The sequence below is a fragment of the Geotrypetes seraphini genome, chromosome 11 (genome assembly GCF_902459505.1).
Source record: "Geotrypetes seraphini chromosome 11, aGeoSer1.1, whole genome shotgun sequence".
Lineage (NCBI taxonomy): Eukaryota > Metazoa > Chordata > Amphibia > Gymnophiona > Dermophiidae > Geotrypetes > Geotrypetes seraphini.
Window position 1 is genome coordinate 118,854,807 of NC_047094.1, and position 27,392 is coordinate 118,882,198.

The 27,392-nt window shown below is 48.1% G+C and overlaps 1 protein-coding gene and 1 long non-coding RNA gene across 5 annotated transcripts in view; one reads left to right on the plus strand and one right to left on the minus strand.

Moving 5' to 3' along the window:
- PCIF1 (PDX1 C-terminal inhibiting factor 1) overlaps positions 1–27,392 on the plus strand; it is a 104,529-nt gene that overhangs the window by 58,620 nt on the left and 18,517 nt on the right. For all 3 annotated transcript variants that reach the window (XR_004536468.1, XM_033914503.1, XM_033914504.1), the window contains exons 9-15: positions 559–658; positions 8,982–9,144; positions 9,618–9,802; positions 16,276–16,362; positions 17,500–17,684; positions 18,840–18,933; positions 19,093–19,268. Coding sequence is in view for 2 of the 3 variants with exons in the window: in XM_033914503.1 (XP_033770394.1) it covers positions 559–658; positions 8,982–9,144; positions 9,618–9,802; positions 16,276–16,362; positions 17,500–17,684; positions 18,840–18,933; positions 19,093–19,268 (990 nt within the window). In the remaining variant the exon portion in view is untranslated. The remainder of the gene's footprint in view (positions 1–558; positions 659–8,981; positions 9,145–9,617; positions 9,803–16,275; positions 16,363–17,499; positions 17,685–18,839; positions 18,934–19,092; positions 19,269–27,392) is intronic.
- The window catches only part of LOC117345610, a 66,570-nt gene that overhangs the window by 7,552 nt on the left and 31,626 nt on the right, over positions 1–27,392 (minus strand). For both annotated transcript variants that reach the window (XR_004536471.1, XR_004536469.1), the window contains one exon: positions 8,898–9,055. This is a non-coding gene — a long non-coding RNA (uncharacterized LOC117345610). The remainder of the gene's footprint in view (positions 1–8,897; positions 9,056–27,392) is intronic.

The following is a 27,392-nucleotide window of genomic DNA, read 5'->3' on the forward strand; positions in this document are numbered from 1 at the left end:
CCTATAAGCCTCCGGAAGAGCGTTCCAGCTTTCTACCACTCTCTGGATGAAGAAGAACTTCCTTACGTTTGTACGGAATCTATCCCATTTCAACTTTAGAGAGTGCCCTCTCGTTCTCCCTACCTTGGAGAGGGTGAACAACCTGTCCTTATCTACTAAGTCTTGAATGTTTCGATCATGTCCCCTCTCAATCTCCTCTGTTCGAGGGAGAAGAGGCCCAATTTCTCTAATCTTTCGCTGTACGGCTGCTCCTCCAACCCCTTAACCATCTTAATCGCTCTTCTCTGGACCCTTTCGAGTAGTACCGTGTCCTTCTTCATGTACGGCGACCAGTGCTGGATGAGGTGCTCCAAGGCCCAGTACAGCGGCATGATAACCTTCTCTGATCTGTTATACTAGAAGCATTCTTAGGCCTGAAACATGGGGAAAATTAATGCCAAAAATATAAATATAAAGTCAATGAATAGGATTAGTACATCAGGAGTCTGAGTTTACTACATACAGTGTAGAGAGGTTGTACATTAGTTCTAATCATCTTGTATTCCTTGTTCCTTGTAGGAGTGCCTCACCTGATAGTAGGAAGGTGGTAAAGTGGAATGTTGAGGACACATTCAGCTGGCTTCGACGGGACCATCTTGCCACGAAGGAAGATTATATGGTTAATATTTCTTTCTGTCTGTATGCATGACCTAGCCTTTGGGTTCTCCCATAGACAGTCAATCTTCCACATAAGTTAAACTCTTGATTATGCAGATTTTGAGTTTGTTGACTGAGATTCCAAAGAGAGGTTTCGTTTACTCCAGTAAGTGCTGTTGAAGAACATTATCCAGTAGGTTCTGCAGTATGATGGTCTTTTCTTAGTTAATATTTAAATTCTTCTCTATTCAAGCAAACAATCTTGGGAAATCTCACATACCAATTCAAGTAAATGTTCCCAAGTATATTCATTTCTAACTACAAATCTACAGAACCTCAGTGACACCACTCCAGGCTTACACTTTCATTTTATATGTCAGATTGTCACTGGTTCTTTACATTCGTTAGATATTTCTTCATTATTTCTTTTTTTTTTTACTTCCAATATATATATATATTTTTTTAAACATTCTTTATTCATTTTAAATCATACAACAAGTGCACAAAAATACAACATAAGTATAATCATACATCACTTGTATATCTTTCTTTAATATCATGAATACATAAATAAATAAATAACCCCATTCCCCTCCCCACCATTTAATTATCATGAAACATTACATCCCCCCACCACCCTCCCTCCCCCTTTATATAACTAAAATTTCACCAAAGGAAAACAATGCCTATTCATTACAATATTTAACCAATGGCCCCCAAATCTTTATAAAATTATTATAATTACCTTTCTGCAAAGCAATTACTCTCTCCATCTTAAAAATATGACACAAGGAATTCTACCAAAATGTATAATTAAGATTGGTATAATTCTTCCAATTATTCATAATATGCTTAATAGCAACTCCCGTCATTATCATTAAAAGTTTGTTGTTATGTGATGATAATTGACCTTTATCCCAGGACAAGCAGGCAGCATATTCTTGACTGATGGGTGACGGCACCGACGGAGCCCCGGTACGGACAATTTTAGAGTGATTGCACTCTAAGAACTTGGAAAGTTCTAGCAGGCCGCACTGCGCACGCGCGAGTGCCTTCCCGCCCGACAGAGGCGCGCGGTCCCCAGTTTCTTAATTTCCGCGGAGCTAAGAAGACGCGTCTCTTTCAACGGCTGTTGAAAGATTTTTTTGTAATCGCCTTCCCGCTCGCGTAAACCCTTCTGGAAATAAAGTTTCCTTTATTTCTTTTCTTTTCTTTAGTTTATTTAAAAAAAAAAAACAACTTTGGTTTTTTCTTCATTTCTTTCGGTTCGCCCCGGCGGGGCCTGTTGCCATCATCGAGGCCTCGGCCTTCGATTTGGCAGAAGCCGTTTTCACTTTCATGCCCCCTCAACCCGGGTTTAAAAAGTGCCAGCGGTGCGCTCGACCAATTTCACTGACAGACCCGCACAACTGGTGTCTGCAGTGTCTTGGTCCTGACCATCGAGCATCCACCTGCACCCGCTGTGCGACTTTAAAGAAGAGAACTCTAAAAAACCGCCAGATCCAACAGCGGTTGTTATTTTGCGCCAAGATGTCTGATTCCGCAGCACCGGCACCGACATCAGCCCCATCTCAGTCGGCACCTACTTCGTCGACACCGCACGATACCGCGCCGGTGTCGCATCCCGCAGGTAAGCCGGCTAAGAAGCCTTCCCCGTTGGAGCGTCCTCCGGTCTCAGTAGCAGCGAGTCCAGTCCTGCCGACCTCGAGGCGCCCACGGAAGCGCTCCGCTCCTATTGAGGTGAGCCCCTCGACATCGGGTTCCTCATCCTCGGAGCGTAGAGCGGCACCACAGGTACCGCAGAAGAAAAAGGCGGTACCGGTGCCTTTGCTGGACGAGCGGATTGCTGCTGTCCTGCAAGTGCAACTTAAGGAGCAGTTGCAACAACTCCTTCCCGCACTTTTGACACCGAGCCTTCCAGTCCCGGTCCGGTCTGAGCCACCGGTACCGACAGTGGAGCGCCCTCTTTTATCGGCATCCACTTTGTCGGTACCGGTTCACACTGCTTCCTCGACTTCGATGCCAATCTTAGCACCGGAACCAAGAGCTCAACACCAGGCGGTGCAGACTTCGGTGCCGACGCAGCATGTCACATCTCCTGGTACCGTGTCTATGAGGTCAGGTAAGTCGGCACGCAAAACCCGACACCTGGAACCCTCCACTCCGGAGTCTCGAGACCGTGGCTCTCAGATTCGGGACCCTGATTTGTGGGGTGACTCTGAAGACCCTTTTCTGTCTGAGGGTGAGTGTTCCTCTGATGAAGAGGATCAACTTGTTGCTGATCCCTCTTCTAAACAGGATTCCACATCCTTTACCTCTTTCTTAAAAGAGATGTGTGAATCTCTTTCTATTCCCTTGGAGGCTGAGTCTAAGAAATCCAAGGCATTCCTTGATGCTCTGGACTTTGAGCAGCCTCCAAGGGAATTTCTCAAACTTCCTCTCCATGACATCTTACGAGAGACTTTTTATAAAAATTTAGAGACTCCCCTGACTGTACCAGGAGCTCCTCGTAAATTGGACTCCTTATAGAAGGTTATCCCTATTCCTGGTTTTGACAAACCTCAGCTCCCGTATGAGTCTCTTTTGGTAGAATCCACACTTAAGAAATCAGCGGGAGCTAGTGTGTATGCCTCAGTCCCTCCTGGCAGAGAAGTAAAAGCCATGGACAAATTTGGCAAACGTTTATATCAAAATGCCATGTTAGCCAATAGGTCAGGGAACTACGCTTTTCATTTTTCATTTTATTTAAAGCACCTCATTCAAAACATGGCTGCTTTTGAAAAGTACCTCCCTGACTGCAAGAAATCTGCTTTTCATGCCTGTTCTTCCTCTCTTCTCCAGTTACGCAAGTTCCTAGTTCGGTCAATTTATGACACTTTTGAATTGACTTCTAGGGCCACGGCTATGTCTGTTGCCATGCGTCGGTTGGCATGGCTCAGAGTCTCAGAGCTCGATGTAAATCATCAGGATCGCCTAGCAAATGCTCCCTGCTTGGGGGATGAGCTCTTCGGAGAGTCCATGGATTCCACTACACAAAAGCTGTCTGCCCATGAGACTCGGTGGGATACTCTCCTGAAGACTAAGAAAAAGACTCCTCCTGCTCGGCCTTTTCGCCAACAATCTGCCTACCAGCGCCGCTATGCTGCCCGTCCCTTGCCACCGGCTACTCAACAGCCTAGACGTCAGCGCCAGCAACAGCGACAACCACCTAGGCCAGCCCAGCAGCAACAGGTGAAGCCTCCTCCACCACAAAAGTCTACCCAACCCTTTTGACATGGTTCTCCAGGGCATAGCCAGTATTCCACCATCTGCCCATCTCCCTCGACCCATAGGAGGACGTCTTTCTTGTTACATCAGCCGTTGGGAGAACATCACATTGGATCAGTGGGTCCTCAACATCATCTGCCACGGCTACTCTCTCAACTTTCAGACACGTTCAGACAAAGTCTGCCAAGAGAGTCTGCTTTGAACACCTCTCAGTCTTCTCTCCTTCTTCAGGAGGTTCAATCCCTCCTCCTCCTGAACGCCATAGAGGAAGTTCCTCTAGATCAGAAGGGGCAGGAATTCTACTCCCGTTATTTTCTGGTCCCCAAAAAAACAGGAGATCTCAGACCCATTCTAGATCTTCGCGATCTCAACAAATGCTTGATCAAAGAAAAATTCAGAATGCTTTCTCTGGCCACTCTTTACCCTCTTCTCTATCAGGGCGACTGGCTATGCTCCCTCGATCTCAAAGAGGCATACACTCACATTCCGGTCAATCTGGCCTCCAGACAGTACCTCCGCTTCATGATCAATCATTGTCATTACCAATACAAGGTGCTGCCCTTCGGTCTTGCCTCCTCTCCAAGAGTATTCACCAAATGTTTGATTGTGGCGGCTGCCTTTCTACGCTCTCACCACCTTCAAGTCTTTCCTTATCTGGATGATTGGTTAATCAAGGCCAATTCATCTCAAACAGTGCTCCTGGCCACCAACCAAACCATCCTGTTTCTACAACTTCTGGGGTTCGAGATCAATCTACCCAAATCTCATCTCATCCCCACTCAGAAACTTCAATTCATTGGAGCGGTGCTGGACACAGTCCTCATGAGAGCATTCCTGCCGTCCAACCGTCTTCAAACTCTTCAATCTCTATGTCAGCAGGTGCTTCCACAAAGTTCCATCTCTGCCAAGCAAATGATGATACTCTTGGGTCACATGGCCTCCACAGTTCATGTCACACCCCTCGCACGTCTTCACCTGCGCACTCCTCAATGGACCCTAGCTACCCAGTGGTCCCAAGCGACGGATCCTTGCTCACGACACATATCTGTGACATCATCTCTTCGTCAGTCTCTACAATGGTGGTTGATATCCTCAAATCTCTCCAGAGGTCTTCTGTTTCATCTACCTCCTCATCAACTTGTTATCACCACCGACGCCTCCCCTTATGCCTGGGGAGCTCATTTGAACGAATTCCAAACTCAAGGACTTTGGACAGCCCAGGAAATGAAACATCACATCAATTTCCTGGAACTCAGAGCGCTGTTTTATGCCCTCAAGGCCTTCCAACATCTTCTCTTTCCTCAGGTCCTCCTGCTGTGCACAGACAATCAAGTTGCGATGTACTACATCAACAAGCAGGGTGGGACAGGCTCTCGCCTCTTGTGCCAGGAAGCCCAGAAGATTTGGGCTTGGGCCACAGATCACCAACTATTCCTGAAAGCTATCTACATTTAGGGAGAACAGAATTCCTTAGCAGACAAGCTCAGCAGAATTCTCCAGCCTCACGAGTGGACACTCGATCCTTTGACTCTACAGTCCATCTTCGCTCAGTGGGGCACTCCTCAGATAGACCTCTTTGCAGCTCCTCACAATCACCAGCTGCCCCTCTTCTGCTCCAGACTCTACTCTCCTCACCGTCTGACAGCGGATGCATTTCTCCTCGATTGGTCCAATCTGTTCCTGTACGCTTTCCCTCCTCTGCCTCTCATGTTAAGAACCTTGTTCAAGCTCAAGAGGGAACGAGCCACCATGATTCTGATTGCTCCACGGTGGCCCAGGCAACATTGGTTCTCCCTTCTACTTCAACTCAGTTCCAGGGAGCCTTTTCTTCTTCCACTGTTTCCTTCTCTGCTTACGCAACATCAGGAGACCCTTCTGCATCCCAACCTCCAGTCTCTGCACCTGACAGCTTGGTATCTCTCGGGCTGACTTCGACTGATACTCTTTTGTCTCAGCCCGTTCGCTCCATTCTAGACGCATCCAGGAAACCGGCCACTCTGCAATGTTACCATCAAAAGTGGACTCGATTTTCTTCCTGGTGTCTTCTTCATCATTTTGATCCCACTTCCCTCGCAGTGGAGACGTTGTTGGATTATCTTCTTTCTTTGTCTGACTCTGGCCTCAAGTCTACTTCCATCAGAGTCCACCTCAGTGCTATTGCGGCTTTTCATGAGCCAGTTCATGGAAAACTCCTCTCAGCTCATCCCTTGGTGTCCAGATTCATGCGGGGTCTTTTCAATGTGAAACCACCTCTTAAAGCCCCTCCTGTTATCTGGGATCTCAATGTAGTTCTTTCAGCCTTAATGAAGCCTCCATTTGAACCTTTGGCTACCGCTTCTTTCAAGTTTCTCACTTGGAAGGTACTTTTCCTTATTGCTCTTACCTCTGCCAGGAGGGTCGGTGAGCTACATGCACTAGTTGCAGATCCACCTTTTACTGTCTTTCATCATGACAAGGTGGTTCTGCGTACACATCCAAAGTTTCTCCCTAAGGTTGTCTCTGAATTCCATCTCAACCAATCTATTATTCTGCCTGTCTTCTTTCCGAAACCTCACTCGCATTCTGGAGAACGGGCTCTGCATACTTTGGACTGTAAGCGGGCTCTAGCTTACTATTTAGAGCGTACTAAGCCCCACAGATCATCTCCCCAACTCTTTCTGTCCTTTGATCCGAATAAATTAGGACGTCCTGTTACTAAACGTACGTTGTCAAATTGGCTTGCAGCGTGCATTTCATTTTGTTATGCTCAGTCCGGACTGACACTGGAAGGTTCTGTCACGGCCCATAGAGTTAGAGCTATGGCAGCATCTGTGGCTTTCCTCCGTTCCACGCCTATTGAGGAACTCTGCAAGGCTGCTACTTGGTCCTCAGTTCACACTTTTACATCTCACTATTGTCTGGATGCATTCTCCAGACGGGATGGACACTTCGGCCAATCTGTTTTGCAAAATTTGTTTTCCTAATGGCCAACCTTCCCTCCATCCCTCTTTTTGTTAGCTTGGAGGTCACCCATCAGTCAAGAATATGCTGCCTGCTTGTCCTGGGATAAAGCACAGTTACTTACCGTAACAGGTGTTATCCAGGGACAACAGGCAGATATTCTTGCGTCCCACCCTCCTCCCCGGGTTGGCTTCTTAGCTGGCTTATCCTAACTGGGGACCGCTCGCCTCTGTCGGGCGGGAAGGCACTCGCGCGTGCGCGGTGCGGCCTGCTAGAACTTTCCAAGTTCTTAGAGTGCAATCACTCTAAAATTGTCCGTACCGGGGCTCCGTCGGTGCCGTCACCCATCAGTCAAGAATATCTGCCTGCTGTCCCTGGATAACACCTGTTACGGTAAGTAACTGTGCTTTTTCTCCTCATAGACATTCCAAACAGAACAGTATCATAGGATAAAGCAACATGGTTTTCTAATAAACAATTTATTTGAGACCAAATTGAATTCCAAAAGTTCATAATGCAGGGACAATGAAAAAGTAGATAATCTAAAGTCCCCGCTTCTAGATTACAGTGCCAGCATCTATTAGATCTAGAGCTATCTAACTTCTGTAAACGAACAGGGGTCCAAAAAGCTCTATGCAACAAAAAGAACCAGGTTTGTCTCATAGATACTGACACTGTACATCTCATTCTCCAGGACCAAATGCGTGGCCATTGAGAAGCAGAAATCTGATACTTAATCTCAATGCTCCAAATATCTTTAAGACTAGTTTTTTATTAAGAAATCCAGATAATAATTTAAACCACTGCGCAGCTTGATGTCCCAAGAAGTCTGCCTGAAAGCATAGGAACTCCAAACTATATTGATTATTAAAAGTTTTCCATTCAGGGAACCCTACCTGAATAGCCTGCTTCAACTGCAACCATTTAAAACTTTGTGATTTATTAAGACCAAATTTATGGTGCAGTTGTGAAAAATTCAGCAGTTTACCTTCTGAAATAACATCATTTAAAGTTCTTATGCCAGCAATAATCCAGTGCTTCCATAAGACTTGAACTCCGCCAATTTGAATCCTGGAGTTTATCCATAAGGATTGATTAGTTGATTCTTTTATTGGAATAGGTGTTAAATTACTAATGTATCTCAATGTATCTTCCAATATTTCAATAAACTTTCCAAATATATAATTGGAATTACTTAGCTTAGCAATTTTGTAGTCTGGGAAGTCACAGCCAACATGTTTTGCTAAATGCTTTTTCAAGGACACTTCCTAGCATTGCTGATACTATTTAAGGACTAAGGGCTAGATTTACTAACCTCACGGATCCGATCCGTGAGGTTGCCGGCCACCCGATTCACAACGCGTCCTCATGCAAATGGGGGCGATCGGAGTCATGGCCCCAACTGACTGCATAGATTGCTGAAGAGCGATCCCGATGCTTGCGCAGACCATCTTTGCCTTTAGATGGTCTGCGCATGTTTACAGAGCTTGAAACTTTAAAAATAAACTTTACTTCGCAAGCCCATGGTTTTAACCTGCTTTAAACCCGTGGGTTAAAACTACGGGCTCGCACTGCGGGGAAGGGCAGGAGAATCGGGGCAGTTGGAAAGGACATGAGCGACTAGTCCTCAGCAGTCGCTTATTTTTTGATCGGCCATCCCAGTCGGTGTTCCTGAAATTTTTTAGTGAATTGCTGCCTTCCTACATTCCCCCTTATTTGCATGCACGGATCGGATCGGGAGTAAGGTTAGTAAATCAGTTTGGGGTTTCAAAGTGATTGGGACACAATCATTGTTCTTAGTGAATCTAGCCCTATGTCTGGAAAGTGAGTATGCTAGATAGAACCATGATGATCTGGCACACAAAGCTTAGGGCAATGAAAGTGTGAGCCCAGAGTGAGGTCTTTTCTTTGTGTTGTCTCCCCCTTTTTTTCTTAACTCCTCTACTTTTTCCCCTTTTCAGGTTTCTTGCTCATTTATCTTTCTTTTTTCATCTACTTTAATTTTGGATCTTTCCTTAGTGCTCACTCTTTCCCTTTCTCCCAGTTTTGCTCACCTCTATGTTTGTGTGCGGGACTGATCCTTGTATATTTTCTTCCTTTGCTGCTTATTCCTTGTTCACATTCCTCTACCCTTCCAGGACAGACTGGAACATCTGCGGAAGCAGTGCGGCCCACATATGACAGCAGTAGCAAAAGACTCCGTTGAAGGGATCTGCAGTAAAATTTACCACATATCATGTGAATATGTGAAACGGATTCGTGAGAAGCACCTTGCCCTTCTCAAGGAGAACAACATACCTGGTAATGGAGCAAGCCACCTTAGGAGCTCTTCTACAGACCTAGTAGTGGTAAAGCAGTGGAAGGGAACTAAGGCGAGCAGCATGGAGAGTTCAGTTTGATGGGTAGAAAAGGGGAGAGAAAAGTATAGAATGGTAAAAGCTGGTGGTTTTAATACACTTCCACAAACCACCCAGTATCTCCCTGGTACTAGTAAGCTGCAAACAGATGGAAGAGGTGTAGTTACAATAGAGATCTGAAGTATAGAATTCTACTAGTGGTATTGTCTTGGAGAAATGATGCATGTAAGCTCTCTTTTTTAAAATTTTTTTAGTGGTATGGAGAATGGGGGAGGGGTTGTTTCAGATAAAGAGATTGTTCCAGATTGGATTGTCTTCTTAGTAACATAGAAACATGATGGCAGATAAAGGCCAAATGGCCCATCTAGTGGTGTCCATCCGCAGTAACCATTTTTTTCTCCTGCGTTTAATATACAGAGGAAGTGGAAAACTCTGAAATTCAAGATCGGCTGGTCTACTGTTATCCGGTGAGATTGTCGATCCCTTCTCCACCCTTGCCTAATGTGGACATACAATTGGAAAAACACATAGAAAATAGCACTGCCTGCCTGCGTTACAATGGTGAGATGGTGAAAGTGAGCCGCAACTACTTCAGTAAGCTGGTATGTCCTGTGCCTAGTGTGGAAGCTTTAAAACATTGGGCAATAGGTCAAGTGCAGTAACTTTCTAGGATGGAGAGAGGGTGAGAGAATTCCACTAGGAGAGAAGAGCTAAGCCTTCAAGCACTGGGATGAGAAATATACCAAGTCTGAGGGTTGGAACAGGAATAAACAGATATTCCTCTAACAAAAGGATTCTCAATCCAGTCTTTGCGACATATACAGGTTATCCCAGGACAAGCAGGCAGGTATTCTCACTAGTGGGTGATGTCATCCGACAGAGCCCCGATACGGACGTCTCACAAGCATGTCTTGCTTGAAGAAACTTAGAAGTTTCGAGATGCCCGCACCGCGCATGCGCCAGTGCCTTCCCGCCCGATGGTCCGGGCGTGTCTCCTCAGTTCTTTTCTTTCCGCGGAGCTGAGAAGTTTTACTTCAATTCTGCGCTGACTGAATTCCCGTTTTTGCCTTCTAAATTCCGCGATTTTGGGTTTCTTTTACTCTTTTTCGTGTATTTTCTTTCTTTTATTCAAAAAAAAAAAAAATTTTTTTCTTCCGGCGAGTCGGCCGGGTCGGCCACGTGGCTCAGGCCCAGCTCCTTCGATCTTGTGGCGGAGCTTATTCGGCCTATGTCCCGGCCAATCACCGGTTTTAAAAAGTGTAGCAAGTGCCAGCGCGCGATTTCGCTGACGGACCCGCATCGATGCTGCCTGCAGTGTCTTGGTCCAGAACATTTCCCGAAATCGTGCCGGCCTTGTTCCACTCTAATAGCGCGGGCGTTTAAGCGGCTCTGTCTGTTGTGGGAGTCGATGTTCAAGATGGAAACTGCTAAGGAACCTTCGGCTTCGACTTCATCGGCCGCTTCGCCTGTCCATGCGAAGCCAGTGACTACTCCTGCTACTCCGGGCCTTCTGAAGCCGGCTTCGTTTACTCCGGCTTCGGCCCCGAGTTCGGCGCCGGTGCCTGTTCCCGTCTCCTCGGCTCAGGTACCGCCTTCCACTATTCCACCTGTGGTCATTAAGGTGCCGAAAGCTTCCAAGCAGAAGCACTCGACCACGAAGGAGCGCGAAGACCGTGCTGGAGGCCACCCTTTCGGTGCGGATTCCTCCATATCGGCTTCGCTACGGTCCCTGCTGGAAGCTCAGTTTGTCGAGCTCATGCAAACTATGGGGCCCAGGTTAATCGCCTCCATCCAGGGTGACCTCCCGATCCCAATCCCAGGGGGTGGACCGCCCCCTCCTCCTCGTCGATCGATCTTGTTGCTTGACGAGGAGGAGCGGCGAAGGGCGGCCGGTCCCTCGAGGCGGGCTTCCTTTAGCGACATGCCTCCTTTATAGCCCATTACGCCTCCGCGCCAACACGGGGCTGTTCCACCGATTGATAATCGAAGTCCTGGGCATAGTAAATCGCAGGAGGAGTTCTTCCGCACTCCATACCAGGCCTGGGCTGCCTCGCGTGAGGCGGCATCCATCCCGCCCCTTCGATCTACCGCTTCCAGTCCCATTCATTCGCTGGAAGCTTCAAGGGACCATGCGAAGTATCGCCATTCTCGCTCTCCCTCCAGGCACCTGGAGGGGCATTGATCCAGGCACTCATCTCGGCACTCCTCGCGCCATTCTGAGGTTTCGCCGCAGAAGAAGCTGCCACGTCTGGGGTACTCCTCTTCTGATTTATCTCCCCCGGAGGGGCCGGAGTACGAGGAACCATCTACCTCTTATTCTCCTTGTCGCTCCCAAGCCTCTCTGGATCCTGAGGCTTCCACTTCATCCAGTCCGTCTCGGAGGCCGGTACTGGCAGACCAATTGTCTTTTTCTTCCTTCCTCCGGCAAATGGCTGATGACTTGGATGTGACTTTGGACACTGGGTCTCGGCATTCTAAGGAGTATCTCGACACCATGCACTTGCCTAATCCTCCTGCAGAGTCTCTTCGGCTTCCTCTCCATAAATTGCTGGATCAAACATTTATGCGATGTTTTGAGACGCCGTACTCCATTCCTGCGGTCCCGAGCAAATTGGATGCCAGATACCGCATTGTCCATCACAAGGGGTTTGAGGGCGCTCAACTCTCTCACCAATCCCTGCTGGTCGAGTCCTTTCTCAAGCGTTCTCATCCCTCCCAGGTCTATGCCTCTGTACCACCGGGACGAGAGGGCAGAACGATGGACAAGTTCGGTAGGAGAATCTACTAGAATTCTATGATGGCTTCACGAGTTCTCAATTATAACTTCTTTTTTTCTTCATATTTGGAGTTCTTCTTGCCGGTGCTCCGCAAGTTTACTCCCTACATTGATTCTCAGGCTCAATTCGAGTTCGAGGAAGTGGTAGCCTCCCTTTCCCAGCTACGTCTCCAGCTGATGCAGTCCTCGTACGATGCCTTTGAACTCTCGGCACGTGCTGCCGCCTGCTCCGTCGCCATGCGTCGCTTGGCATGGCTTTGAACAATTGACATGGATCCGAACCTCCAAGACAGACTTGCCAATGTGCCTTGTGTGGGCGCAGATCTGTTCGAGTCTATCGAGACTGTTACCAAGAAACTTTCAGATCATGAAAAGTCTTTCCAATCTATCCTTCGGCCTAAGCCCAAGCCTCAGCAGTCTCAACCTTCTCGACCGCCTTTGATCTATCAGCGGCGCTACACTCCACGGCAGACTCCTGCTGTGAGGCAACCGGCGAAGAGACAGCCTCCCCAAAAGGCTCAGCAGAAACCTCAGCCGCCGGCTGCACCGAAGGCTACTCAGCCGTTTTGACTCTATTCTAGGGAGCATAACCGACCTCGTTCTGCATCCTCCTGTTTTTCCCATCAGGGGTCGCCTCCACCTTTTTTATCATCGATGGGAGGCTATTACCACCGACCTCTGGGTCCTTTCCATCGTAAGAGAAGGATACTCTCTTCAATTCCATCGGGTCCCTCCGGACCACCCTCCAAGAGAGTATCCTTCCAACTTGACGCAGACCGCCCTTCTTCTTCAGGAAGCTCAGGCCTTGCTTCGGCTTCGGGCTGTCGAGCCGGTCCCGGTGGACCAGCACAACCGGGGTTTTTACTCCCGGTACTTCCTCGTCCCGAAGAAGACGGGCGACCTGCCACCCATACTGGACCTTGGGGTCCTCAACAAGTTCTTGGTCAAGGAGAGGTTTCGCATGCTGACCCTTGCTTCTCTCTACCCCCTCCTCGAGCGGAACGACTGGTTATGCTCTCTGGATCTCAAGGAGGCCTACACCCACATTCCCATTCATCCGGCCTCCCGCTGGATTGGGGGAATCGCTTTCTGTATGCGTTTCCTCCATTTCCTCTCATTCAAAAGACTCTGGTCAAGTTGAGATCCGACCAGGCCACCATGATTCTGATAGCTCCTCGGTGGCCCAGGCAACCTTGGTTCTCCCTTCTGCTTCAACTCAGCAGCAGGGAGCCGGTCCTTCTTCCAGTGTTTCCTTCACTACTTACTCAACATCAAGGGTCACTGCTTCATCCCAACCTGCAGTCTCTTCACCTGACAGCTTGGTTCCTCTCAACGTAACTCCTCACCAGTTTTCCCAGGCGGTGAGGGATGTCTTGGAGGCTTCCAGGAAGCCTGCTACTCGTCAATGCTACTCCCAGAAATGGACTAGATTTTCTTCCTGGTGTGTTTCCAATTCCAAGGAGCCTCAGCGAGCCTCCCTATCCTCTGTATTGGACTATCTTCTACACCTGTCTCAGTCTGGTCTCAAGTCTACATCTATACGAGTCCACCTGAGTGCTATTGCGGCTTTCCATCAGCCTCTACAAGGGAAACCTCTCTCTGCTCATCCTGTGGTTTCTAGATTTATGAAAGGACTTTTTCATGTCAACCCTCCTCTCAAACCTCCTTCAGTGGTTTGGGATCTCAATGTTGTCCTTTCTCTGCTTATGAAACCTCCTTTTGAACCTCTCAACAAGGCTCCTCTTAAGTTTCTCACCTGGAAAGTGTTTTTTCTGGTGGTCCTCACATCTGCTCGCAGGGTCAGTGAGCTTCAGGCCTTAGTGGCGGATCCTCCTTTCACAGTGTTCCATCATGACAAGGTGGTCCTTCGCACTCATCCGAAATTCCTGACTAAGGTGGTCTCTGAATTTCATCTCAACAAATCTATTGTACTTCCAGTGTTTTTTCCAAAGCCTCATTCTCATTCTGGAGAATCAGCTCTTCATACTCTGGACTGTAAACGTGCTTTGGCTTTCTACCTGGATCGCACCAAACCACACAGAACTGCTCCTCAACTTTTCGTCTCCTTTGATCCAAACAAGTTGGGACGACCTGTATCGAAGCGCACCATCTCCAACTGGATGGCGGCTTGTATCTCTTTCTGCTATGCCCAGGCTGGATTATCCCTTCCCTGTAAGGTCAGAGCAATGGCAACCTCTGTAGCCTTCCTCAGATCGACACCGATTGAGGAGATTTGTAAGGCTGCCACTTGGTCCTCGGTTCATACATTCACCTCTCATTATTGTCTGGATACTTTCTCCAGACGGGATGGACAGTTTGGCCAAACAGTGTTACAAAATTTATTCTCCTAAGTTGCCAACTCTCCCTCCATCCCATTGAGGTTAGCTTGGAGGTCACCCACTAGTGAGAATACCTGCCTGCTTGTCCTGGGATAAAGCAATGTTACTTACTGTAACAGTTGTTATCCAGGGACAGCAGGCAGCTATTCTCACGTCCCACCCACCTCCCCTGGGTTGGCTTCTCGGCTAGCTACCTGAACTGAGGAGACACGCCCGGACCATCGGGCGGGAAGGCACTGGCGCATGCGCGGTGCGGGCATCTCAAAACTTCTAAGTTTCTTCAAGCAAGACATGCTTGTGAGACGTCCGTATCGGGGCTCTGTCGGATGACATCACCCACTAGTGAGAATAGCTGCCTGCTGTCCCTGGATAACAACTGTTACGGTAAGTAACATTGCTTTTTCAGAATACCCACAAAAAATATGCTTGAGATAAAATTGCCTCCATTCTGTCAAATTATCTCATGCATATTCATTGTGGGTATTCTGAAGACTGGATTGGATAGGTATTAGAGGCCGACCAAAGTTCATTTTTAGTGCTGAAACTGGCCTAAAATTTTTTTTTTTTTTTTTAACCTAAATGTTATTTTAATTGTAGGCCATGTTTTCAGTGGAATCTGAAAATTTGTGCTCTGTCTCCTTTCTTCTCTGAACAGGAGTTGTCCGTCTTCCTGAAACCCCCTATCAGGTCCAATCTTGGTGGTCCACCTACTCTGGCTGTGCTCTCAAAATGGTTGCCATAATTGGGGAAAACTAGGGATTGTAAGATAGTCCTGGGGCTACACTTTGGGTTTTTTTTTTTTTGGGGGGGGGGTTTGTACCTGTGATTGCAAGTAATGGAGTTATGATCTTGCACAATAGTTTATATGGTAAATACAGCCAACTCCACCTAAGTGCATGTCAGTTAAGCGCACGCTTCGGTTACCCGCAGCCTACCACCATGGTCCTGGTTTTTTTACATTAAAGTCAATGGATGTAAACTCCAGATATTTGCAATTCGGATAAGCACACAATCCGCTTATGCACACTGATGTCATAGATCCAACCTCTTCTTTCACGTTACGTTCACTCTGGTTAAATGCAATCACATTCTGACTGGGAATGGCTAGGCTTCACTCAGCAGCTTAAGCACTGGGACAGCTGGGAAAGTGAGTGCTTCGCTTCCACTCAAGCTGTAGGGCATAGCTTAACTACAGCCTTCCCCTAACCTCACTCCCATTCCTATTAAGCGCACGTGTAGACCCGGTCCGAAGGGTGTGCACTTAAGCGCAGTGGACTGTAATGTGCTCCAAATAAATGTTTGATAAAAATTTTTAGCAGGAATTTTAAGTCTGTAAATCTGGAACGATAAGCTCCTTAGGAATTAGCCTCTTGGTGGAGCTATGACATCAGCTGTCATTCTGAGTATGGCGCAAAGTTGGCCACTGTAAAAGCACTGTGGCTTTTAGTTTTCATTAGCTGCAGTCCATATGTGTGGAGGCTCCCTTGCTTGGAGGTAAATACAATCTTTCATTATTTAAATTATATCTGGCTTGGATACTGTGGGTTTAGCAGAGGGATACAGACTGCAAGCTCTGTCGCTCTCCAACGGCCCTTACTGGGCCACATTCACACAAACTGAGTTTTTGGTCAGCCTCTAATAGGTGTGTCCAGAGGACTGGCTTCAGAAATCACTGGTCTAGCACAATGGCAAGTCAGGATATGTGCAGTGGTTTTGCAATGGGATGGTTTTTTTTTTTTTGGGGGGGGGCTGGGGCGACTCTTAAGAATATAGTTTTTCTCTACTGATGCAATAGAAGTAGAAGTGAGCATCGTCTTTTGCATGCTCACTTCAGTACTTTTGGGCTTATGAATGATCTAATCTCAATACTTGCTTCACTCCTGGGTAGATGGCATAGTCTTTGTCAGTCAATCCCTGCTTGCTGCCACACCCTGTGCAGTGCTTCACATTTCTCTTGCAGTGGTATCTCTATCGGTACAGCTGCATCGACGACTCTGGCTTTGAAAAGTTTCTTCCCCGGGTTTGGTGTCTTCTTCGTCGATATCAGGTATTAACCCTGTCTGCTTTGGTTTCTTGTAAGTCTGGGGCTGTGGTTGTGAGGTTTTGGATTCTTGGTGTTGAATGAAGGAACCATGGTTAAACATTACTTTGAGCAAGGGGAGGCTGAATTTTAACAAAGAAGAGAATCTAAGTATTAGCTTAAGTACTAATCTTGTAGGAAGAAAGTTTTAAGATGGCAAGGGGGGAGGCTATCATTGTAATATAATTTGTTCATATTCTGGGAGATATGGGGGTCTTGTTTTCAAAGAACTTAGACATACAAAGTAGCATGGGTTTTAACATGCTTTGAAAAAGAGCCCCATGGAGTCATAGAAAAAGGGGTTTTGGATCAGGTGAAATATGTGGGAGGAATTGGTATTGGGCTGTATGTGGGAAACATAAATCTCAATTGGGCAGACTAGATGGGTCATTTTGGTCTTTATCCACTTTTGAGGAAAGGGGTGATTTTTTGTATAAGGACTATCCAAAAAAGGTGACACACTAAAGCAGGCCTTGCATGAGTTGCTTTGAAGTATTAATTGAATATGGGCAAGCTGAGCATTTCATTCCATAGATGAGAAGAGGAATATTCCTTGCCCAGTTGGAGGAACACGATTTTAATTTTTTCACAGGGTTGGTGGAAGAGAGTGTTTATGTACTCAGTACATAGGGGAGAAAGGAAAGTTTATTTTGAAAAAGCATGAATGTTGTAGCACTGTAAAATACAATATTAGGCAATTTAATTTACTACTACAGTACTACTTATTTGTATAGCACTGCCAGACATACGCAGCGCTGTACATTAAACATGTAAGACGATCATAATCTAATCAAAAACAGACAAGCGGGACAAATGGGGAAGGCTAAAACAGATACTGGTAAGACGAGTTAAAAGCAGCCTCGAAAAAGTGGGCTTTTAGCCTAGATTTGAATATTGACTCAGGCAGTCTGTTCCAGCAACAGAGAAGTTGAAAGTTGAAAGCAAAGCAGTTAGCTGATTGGCACCTTTTTTGGTATATTGCCTCCACTGGTCTCCCAATATTTTAGATTATTTTGGTGAGGGGGCGGTATAGAGCACTCTGACTGCATGCTTTTCTTCCAAAGTAGGTTGCATGAAGTCATTTACATGCTTTCTGTGTGACAGGTTATGTTTGGTGTGGGACTCTATGAAGGCACTGGCTTGCAAGGTGCACTCCCAGTTCACGTGTTTGAAACTCTCCATAAGCTCTTTGGTGTGAGTTTTGAATGCTTTGCCTCGCCCCTGAACTGCTACTTTAAACAATACTGTTCAGCATTTTCGGACACAGATGGATACTTTGGATCCAGAGGGTAAGTTCTGACGTTCTAGAAAGTGCATAAATGTTTTATAATTTCTGCAATAATGTCTTACAAAACGTCCAACCTCACAAGATTTTTAGCACCACGCCTTTTCCTGAAAAAGCTCGGGGACAAATTTCAAAAGGTGTTTAATAAAATTTGATATATTGTCTTAAAAAAGGTAGAAGTGGTGTACAATATACATACAATATAAAATAATTGGAAAGTAACTACAGTATAAAATAGAAAAGAAGGTGGGGTGGGGGTAAACAGAAAAAAAGGGAGGTGTTGAGAACTGAGCACAAGCTGAACCTATTTACCTATAGAACTGCTTTTGAAAACTGATCCAGGAAGGGCTCCAGCTAGGCTTCCTGATGTAGCTTGAAAGTGACTTTTGAAAATAAGGAGTTTGAGAGATAGCCATGCTATAGAGTCAAAAGTACATTCCCTCTTAGAATAGAAAGAAAATTCCATTGACATATGAGGTAGTCATATGTGGGATGCTATTACATCTGAAGCCCTCATTGGACAGATATAAAGGTCAGCTTTTCTTTATTATGACCGGGATAGCCATACAAATGGTTATTCGCAAATGGAAGAACTGGGATCGCCTTAACTTTAATTTTTGGTGGGAAAATTTATGTTTAAGTTATAGATTTGAAAAAATGAATGCGGATATGTTGGGGCATACTAAGAGATTCAAGTTTTTTTTTAAATAAATCTTTATTCATTTTCATATCTTACAACAAGTGTATAATAAACAATCAAAAAAAAATTTTTTTTAAACAAATCACTTGACAAACTTACTTATAATCATTAAAGTATAAAATAATCCCTTCCCACCCCCCCATCCATTTATCTAAGGAGAGTGATTCATTGAATTAATAAAGGTTGGACCGACGAAGCATTAAGCAACTGGTGGTATATAACCGATTGCTGTCTGAAGGTCCATACATATAATAGATGCACCTGTAAGGGTAGATGCGTTTAACACTAGCTTGTCTTAAGTTAGTTGTATTAGACAAACCAGTATATGATTTTTTTGTATTGAAACATGCTGGAAAAAATATTTCACCTTCTGTCAAATAGAAATAAGTCTCAGCTGACTCATATACCCATAAAAAATGAATAGAAAGCCCTCACTTTACTGTATCTTATTGCTTTCAGGCCATGTCTAGATTTCTACCCTGTCAGTGGCTCATTTGAAGCAAATCCTCCATTCTGTGAGGAGCTGATGGATGCAATGGTCACGCACTTTGAGGTAAATGCCCTTACAAGCAACTAAATTCTCTTCCAGTAATGCATGGCATGATGCTTTACCACTAAAGGTCTTAACAGCTTACCGTTTGAAGACCAAGGTAAATGGATTGTGTTGGTGAAGGAGGTGCTTTTGCTAATGTGCCCCCTTTCCTTTCACTAGACACTTCTGGAAAGCTCCAAGGAACCATTGTCCTTCATCGTTTTCATCCCAGAGTGGAGGGACCCTCCAACACCTGCACTTACCCGAATGGAGCAGAGCAAGTTTAAGCGCCAGCAGCTGGTCCTGCCAGCCTTCGACCACGAATACCGCAGTGGATCCCAACATGTTTGCAAAAAGTATGTGGCCCTTCTCTGAGGAGCACTTCCTCTAGCTAAAACTTTAGTGTTCAGAAAACTGCCGCAGCAGATATTATTCTTTTTGGCAGCAGGAAGTTCTGGTTGTCATTCTGTAGCAATGATTTGGGTACAGTTTAGAACACACTTGTACCAGACCCAGAAGAGAGCCATGCTCTTTGATTCTAGGCCTGAAATCACCATTGCAATTTGTAGGCTGGAATGGGAAGCATAAAACTGAAAGAAACCACTGCAACTATGAATGATAGCTGAATGCAGAGCTTTCTGTAAAATACATTTCTATATCCCTAATAAACTAGACCATTCCTGTTCAGAAACAATGGGTTATGTCTGCAAATCAGCAGATGGGATACAGAACCAATCAAATTTGAGCTGTGACCTACAAGGGTGCAATACAGGCTCAAACCAGAGATATTTCTCTGTCTTTAGCAGATAGTTACCAGACATAAAGTTCAGGGGTTCTGGAAGGGGAAACACAGGAGTATGGGTTTTTCCCCCCTTCCCTGTGAGCCTCAGGGGTTGACATCTGTTGATCCTATCCTTCTGGAACTTTTAATGGCAAATATTAAAAGGGGTGAAGGGGAGAAGAAAAATTTAAATATCCTCTCACAGAAGAGTTCCACTTGGGAGCAGAAGCATCAGCACAGAGAAGGATTTTCAACTGGGAGCTGCCTTCACTAAAGAGGTGGTAAGTAGTATTCATTGAGTTGCCGCCAAGACCAGGAGCAGTTCCTGAGGCAGCGGGTGACTTTCTGGCAAGAGTCGCTGTCTTGTGCAATGCTGAGTTGACACAGAGGCTTTCGTTTGTGAGTGCATGACTCGCATGAGAACAGTGCAGGAACCATGGAGTCTACCTTATCATGGGCGAAGAGGTCTTCCTGCTCTGGAAGCCACTGGAGTGAAGTGGGGCAATGCAGCTTATGCCATGCTAGCAAGGACATTCAGCCTCAGATGCCTCTCTTTATTTTTCTATTTTTCTTTAGTTCAAATCTTATTGTATTTATGAATAATGTAACCTGAAGGTTAAAAAATTTGAGTTTCTTCTTTTACCTTGCCAGGGCCAAAACTAGAATAGTGCAGGCCAGTGGAAAGTGATTGCTCCTAGGAATCCTGATTTAGTTGAGGCAGGGGCCTTGTGAGACAGTGTGCTGTTGTGAGAAACTAGTTTCTGGCTGATGGCAGGCAGGCTAATCTTGGAACCCAAATAGGTCTGATGTGCTGGAAATGTGTAGCCCTGATATTGTGCCTCTATGAGAGACAGAGCTGGGAGTGAGCATGTGCACACTTGTGTGCAGCATGATTTGTGAAAAAAAAAAGAGAAAAAAAATCTCTATAGGGTCAGAGTTGGTGCCCGAAGTTGTGCAGTTGGCAGAACCAAAACAGAGCAAGTGGACATTCATCTGTTCTGAGGAAGCTGGGTCTGAGAGGTCAGGACCAGTGTACAAGCCCGAGCCACAACATCTTATGCAGTTACGCAGATTAGTTCTGCATGCACGGAATTACCAGTTTTAGATGCCAAATTTAGTGCGATGGACAGTGGGTTTAGGCCTGGGTTTTGTAAAGGCATGTATTTGCACAGGTGCATGAGGTTGAAAGATGTTGATACTGCCGGGATGGTATGATGCCTAAAGACATTTTCCAGCTGGCTAGAAACAAGACCAGAAGGATGGGTTTTTGATGAGCAACTGTTTAGCAATTTGTTTATAGGATTGTTATGCGTTATGTGCCATAATGGTTGGAGAGAGTGTGGGCTAATGGTGTCTCAAGCTTCTGCCCCGTGCTAGCAATGTAAGGCAAAGGATGACTGTTGAATGGGTAACATGAAAAAGTAAAGGGAGGTGTGGTTGTCTTGAGAAGAAATTTAGAATTATTCTTAAACCAGGTTACAAAGTTTGTTTGTTTTTTTAATTCTTTATTCATTTTATAATTCACAAGTGTACAGTAAATATCAAACAATTAGAATACAATATCACTTGAAAATCTACCATATCATAGAACTTCATGGGATTGCGGTATATAAACTGTTATTCTTTAGCACTCTCCAGACCAGTAGAGGTTAACTTTACGATTGGGTATATATCTAATCATGACCAGCAGGTGGAGACTGAAAACAAAACTTTGGGACAGTATATCCTAGCCCCTCCTCTCTATTTCCCTCAGTCTTCTTTCAGTCTCCAGCAGGTGTTGAGTGATCTGTACCCATCTCCCTTGGTAGGGCTGTTGGAATTTGTTTAGAGGTTTATTGTCCCTGTTTTTAGCCGGACGGAGCTTGGACGGACTCTGTTTGGGGGTTCGTCCGACCTCGGGGGTGTCAAACCCGGCGGGTCACGAGCGGGGTCCCTCCCCCCACTTCCTCCACCTCCCCATATTTTTTTAGAGGAGCCTCAGCAGTAAGCCTTGCCCCCTAAATCAAGCAAGGCATATTGCTTCGAGAGCCTGTGGAGTCTGTTCTGTAAAAAAAAAAAAAAAAAAAAAAAAAATCCTGAGGTAGTGCTGGTCTGGAGGGTTGTATCCCTTTAAGAAAACTGTATTTTACTGTATTTTTTCAACTAACCGGCACTTTTTTACAGCTAGGTCGCGTATGGAGCAATGAGCACTTCTAAAGGGAAAAAGTGCTCATTGTGCTCCAGACGCGAGGCACTCGCGGCCGGCCTGTGCAAGCGGTGTTCAGGCCGGTGCGGTGGAGGAGCTCCGTCGGCAGCGGCTGCAGGCGCCCAGAGCTCCCCGCCGATGGTGCCTCGCGAGTCGGCAGGGAACGGTGGAGAAGCCCGGTCTTCTCCGTCCGCCCACGGAGGGATTCCCCGAGCCGCCGACGGTCGGGTTTTAGAGGATTCCCTCTCAGCTGATATTTTGACAGCTGATGCCGGCTTGCCTGTTTTAGCGGCTGAGACTATTCAGGTCTCTCAGCCGCTTCAGGCTGTGGAGGGAGCTGTTTTGGCGGGAAAGACGCCATCTTCTCTGTCTGGCCCCTCCATTTTGTCTTCCACCTCAGGTGACCTTCCCCCTGTTTTGTCTAAGCAGGGGCAGGTTTCTGCTGGGTCCCCTGCTGTGGCAGGGAGTCCCTTGGGACCCTCGGGGGGTTTTTCCCCTGATTTTTTCTTTTCATTATGCAAAGCCTATTTTCAGGCGGCTGGGGGTCCCGGTTGCGCCCAGGGGGTCTCGGGGGGTGGGGTTTCCTCCGCGCTCCCTGCGGCTTTGCCTCTCTCGTCTGACGTGACGTCCCCTCCGCCGCCTCTCTTGTCCAAGCGTCCGCGGGTGTCGTGGGACGAGGATTTGTGGTCGGAGGAACGTGTCGGTATGGAGGAGGACCTGGACCCTTCTGAGGAATTCCAGGACCCTCTGGAGGGGACGGAAGCTGGCGGCGGGTTGTCGGGTTTCCCGTTCTCCAGTGACGAGGCGTCCGTGGTGCGCCTTTTTCAGAGAGATGAGCTGCCTGACCTTATTCAACAGGTTTCTTCGGCTTTGCGTTTTGAGGACGCGCCGCCGGAGACTCCGCGTGTGGGGGACCCTCTGTTACGAGGGATCCGTTCCGTTTCCCGCTCTTTTCCTATGCATCAGGATATTCGGGATATTATTCTTGAGCAGTGGAAAACGCCGGAGACGCCGTTTCGGCTGGCGCGCAGCATGGCTCGCCTGTATCCCATTCCTGAAGGGGATCGGGCTACGTTAGCTTCGCCAGTCGTCGATGCGGTGGTCTCGGCTATTTCCAAGCGGCATACCGTGCCTGTTGAGGGCGGTTCTGCCTTGCGGGACTCTGAGGAGCGCAAATTGGAGAACATCCTTAAGCAAAATTTTCAAGTCTCTGCTTTTGGGGTCCAGGCGGCTATTTGTGGGGGACTGGTCGCTCGCGCCGTGTTTCGGTGGGCGGAGCGGGTCTTGGATCGAGAGTCTGACGACTGGTCTCTGGTGGATCAGGAGGTAGCAAAGATTGAGATGGCTGCCTCATTCCTCTCGGATGCTCTGTATGACTTGGTGCGGATCTCGGCTAAGTCCATGGCTTTTGGCGTGGCCGCAAGGCGTGTGTTGTGGCTGCGCGCTTGGGCGGCGGATGCTGCGTCCAAAGCTAAGCTTACTAAATTTCCCTTTCGGGGGTCGTTTTTATTTGGAGAGGACTTGGATAAGTTAATTCAGACTCTGTCGGACTCGAAAGTTCCCCGTTTGCCGGAGGACCGTGCCCGCCCGGCGTCTCGGGGGGGTGCGGCCCGGGGGCGTTTGCGGGAATTTCGCAAGTATCGCCCTGGGCGTGGGGCTGCTTCTTTCCAGTCTCCGGGGTTTTCCCGGGGTCGGTTCTTCCAGCGCATGCAGCCCTTTCGGGGGGCCCGTCGGGGGGCAGGGAACCCCTCCGCCGGTTCCCCCGCTTCCCGTCCTGCACAATGACGCCTTGCCGGCGCCCCCCTTGGTTCCGGTGGGGGCCCGGCTGCGCGACTTTTTTCCCAAATGGGCCGAGATCACGTCCGATCAGTGGGTCCTGGAGGTGGTGCGGGACGGTTATGCCCTGGAGTTCGCCCGCTCTCTGCCGGATTTTTTCCTCGCTTCTCCGTGTCAGACTCCGGGGAAGAAGCAGGCTTTTCGCCAGACCCTTCAGCGCTTGCTAGATCTCAGGGCAGTAGTTCCGGTGCCCCCCCCGGAGTGGGGCACGGGCAGGTACTCCATTTACTTTGTGGTGCCCAAGAAGGAGGGGACTTTTCGGCCCATCCTCGATTTGAAAGGGGTCAACAGGGCTCTCAAGGTTCCCTCTTTCCGTATGGAAACGCTGCGGTCGGTCATTCTGGCGGTTCAGCCGGGGGAGTTTCTCACTTCTCTCGATCTGACGGAGGCCTACTTGCATGTTCCTATTCGGACCTCTCATCAGCGTTTCCTGCGCTTTGCGATCTTGGGTCGGCACTATCAGTTCTGTGCGCTTCCCTTTGGGCTGGCCACGGCTCCCCGGACGTTCACCAAGGTGATGGTGGTCGTCGCGGCAGCCTTGCGGTCGGAGGGCATTCTGGTACACCCCTACCTGGACGACTGGTTAATTCGGGCCAAGTCGTTGCAGGAAAGCTACCGGGTTACGGCTCGGGTGGTGGAGTTTCTCCGGTCGCTGGGCTGGGTGGTCAACCTTTCCAAGAGTCGGTTGGTTCCGGCTCAGCGTCTGGAGTACCTCGGGGTGCTGTTCGACACCTCCTTGGGGAAGGTCTTCCTCCCAGAGGCCCGGGTGAGCAAATTGCAGTCTCAGATTCGCCTGCTTTTGGCGTCCCGGTGTCCTCGGGCGCGAGATTTCCTCCAGGTCCTGGGGTCGATGGCGGCGTCCCTGGACGTGGTGAGGTGGGCGCGGGCCCACATGCGTCCTCTTCAGTATGCTCTGCTCCGGAGGTGGTCTCCCCAGAGGCACGGGATGGATGTTCCGGTTCCCCTGCGAGGCTTGGCGCGCTGCAGTCTGCGTTGGTGGCTCCGGACCCCTCACCTAGTTCAGGGGGTGGGTCTGGATCTTCCGCAGTGGACGGTGCTCCTTACGGATGCGAGTCTCCTGGGTTGGGGGGCCCAGTGTCTGGGTCACTCTGCTCAGGGAACCTGGTCCACGGAGGAGGCCTCCTGGTCGATCAACGTGTTGGAGACCAGGGCGGTCCGGCTGGCGCTGTTGGCTTTCCACTCCCTTTTGTTGGGCAAGTCGGTCAGAGTCCTGTCGGACAATGCCACGGCGGTGGCTTATGTCAATCGTCAGGGGGGCACCAAGAGCACTCTAGTGGCGCAGGAGGCGGCTCGGCTCATGGTTTGGGCGGAGTCGCATCTTCTGGACCTCTCGGCCTCTCACATTGCCGGGGTAGAAAACGTTCAGGCGGACTTCCTCAGTCGTCACTTCTTGGATCCGGGAGAGTGGTGTCTCGGCGCCGAGGCGTTTCAGTTGCTAGTGCGTGCTTGGGGGCAGCCCCTGATGGATCTGATGGCTACAAGTGGCAACACCAAAGTACCCCGCTTCTTCAGTCGTCGCAGGGACGGTCTGGCCGAGGGTCTGGATGCTCTGGTCCAACCGTGGCCAACGGAGGGGCTGTTGTATGTGTTCCCTCCTTGGCCATTAGTAGGCAGAGTACTGCTTCGCATTGTTCGCCATCCGGGGCTGGTGGTCTTGGTGGCTCCGGATTGGCCTCGTCGTCCGTGGTATGCGGATCTGGTGAGGCATCTGGTGGCGGATCCTCTTCCTCTGCCTCTCGAGTGCGATCTTCTGACGCAGGGTCCCATTCCCATGTTCGACCCGTCTCCCTTTTGTCTTACGGCTTGGCTCTTGAAAGGGGCCGCCTGAGTAAGAAGGGATATTCCGACAAGGTGATCTCTACACTTTTGGGGTCCCGGAGGCTTTCTACCTCTCGGGCTTATGTACGGGTTTGGCGTCTGTTTGAGGAATGGTGCCGAGCGCGGGGAGTGGTCTCCTTTCGCGCTTCTCTGCCTAACATTCTAGAGTTTTTGCAGGATGGCCTGGATAGGGGCCTGGCCTGGTCTTCTCTTCGGGTTCATCTGGCGGCCCTGTCGGCTTTTCGGGGGCTGGTGACAGGTCAGCGTTTGTCAGCCATTCCTGATGTGATTCGCTTTCTTAGGGCGGCCAAGTTGCTCAGGCCTCCCATAAGGCCCTCGATTCCCTCTTGGGATCTCAATCTGGTTCTCTCTGTTCTAGTGCGCCCTCCTTTCGAGCCGTTGGATGGCTGTTCGTTGAAGGACCTTACGCTGAAGTCGGTCTTTTTGGTGGCCATTACTTCCGCTAGACGGGTGTCGGAGCTTCAGGCTTTCTCTTGTAGGGCTCCCTTCCTGGAGTTTTCAAAGGAGCGGGTTGTTTTGCGGCCTGTTCCTTCCTTTCTGCCGAAGGTAGTTTCTCCTTTTCATGTCAATCAATCGGTGGTCCTCCCGGTCTTGGGTAGTCGGGAGGGTTCTTCTGAGCAACGACAGCTGCGCAAGTTGGATGTCGGTCGGGTCCTCCATGCTTATGTGCAGCGGACCCGGGATTTTCGGAGCTCCGATCATCTCTTTGTGCTTCTGGCGGGTCCTCGTCGGGGGGCTGGCGCTTCTAAGGCTACTATTGCGCGCTGGATCAAGGAGACGATCGCTTCCGCTTATCTTCTGAGTCAGAAGCCGGTTCCGGAGTTTCTCAAGGCTCATTCCACTAGGGGTCAGGCGGCTTCTTGGGCTGAGTCGTCGCTCGTGCCTCCGGTGGATATTTGTAAGGCTGCGGTTTGGTCCTCCTTGCATTCATTTGTTCGGCATTATCGGGTAGATGTTCAGGCGCGTCGGGACGCGGTGTTCGGTGAGCGTGTTCTGGTATCGGCCCTTCGGGGGTCCCGCCCGTGAGAGGGACTGCTTTGGTACGTCCCAATCGTAAAGTTAACCTCTACTGGTCTGGAGAGTGCTAAAGAAGGAGAAATTAGGTTCTTACCTGCTAATTTACTTTCTTTTAGCTTCTCCAGACCAGTAGAGGTCCCCACCCTGTCTGTTGTTGTTGTTGTTGGGGCTGTTGCGCGGGCAGTTTTTGGTTTTTGCTGCGGGTTCTAGTATTTTTCTAGGGCCGGGGAGAATTGAAGAACAGCGGCTGTGGCTCGGCTGGCTTAGCTGGCGAGCTGTGGGGACCTTCTTCCTTCGGGAATTTCTCCTCTGCATTTTCCAACAGCATTTTTTGGGTATGTTATTGGTTACTCCTTTCGGAGTATTGTTTTTTCTCTCTGTTGTTTCCAGTTCTTGGTTCTGCTTGGCTATTCGGCAGACTGAGGGAAATAGAGAGGAGGGGCTAGGATATACTGTCCCAAAGTTTTGTTTTCAGTCTCCACCTGCTGGTCATGATTAGATATATACCCAATCGTAAAGTTAACCTCTACTGGTCTGGAGAAGCTAAAAGAAAGTAAATTAGCAGGTAAGAACCTAATTTCTCCTTATTATTATCATACAACAAAAAGATATAACCCCACCCCCCCAATTCAATATACAACATGAATATAATATCTTATCATTCATATATATTATTAATAGAAATCCAACCCTCCCCCCGATCCACATGTAAGAATTCAAATTGGGAAAAGTGTAAATTATTCATTAGAATAATTTAAAAATGGCCCCCACACATCCTTAAATTTATTATAGTAACCTTTT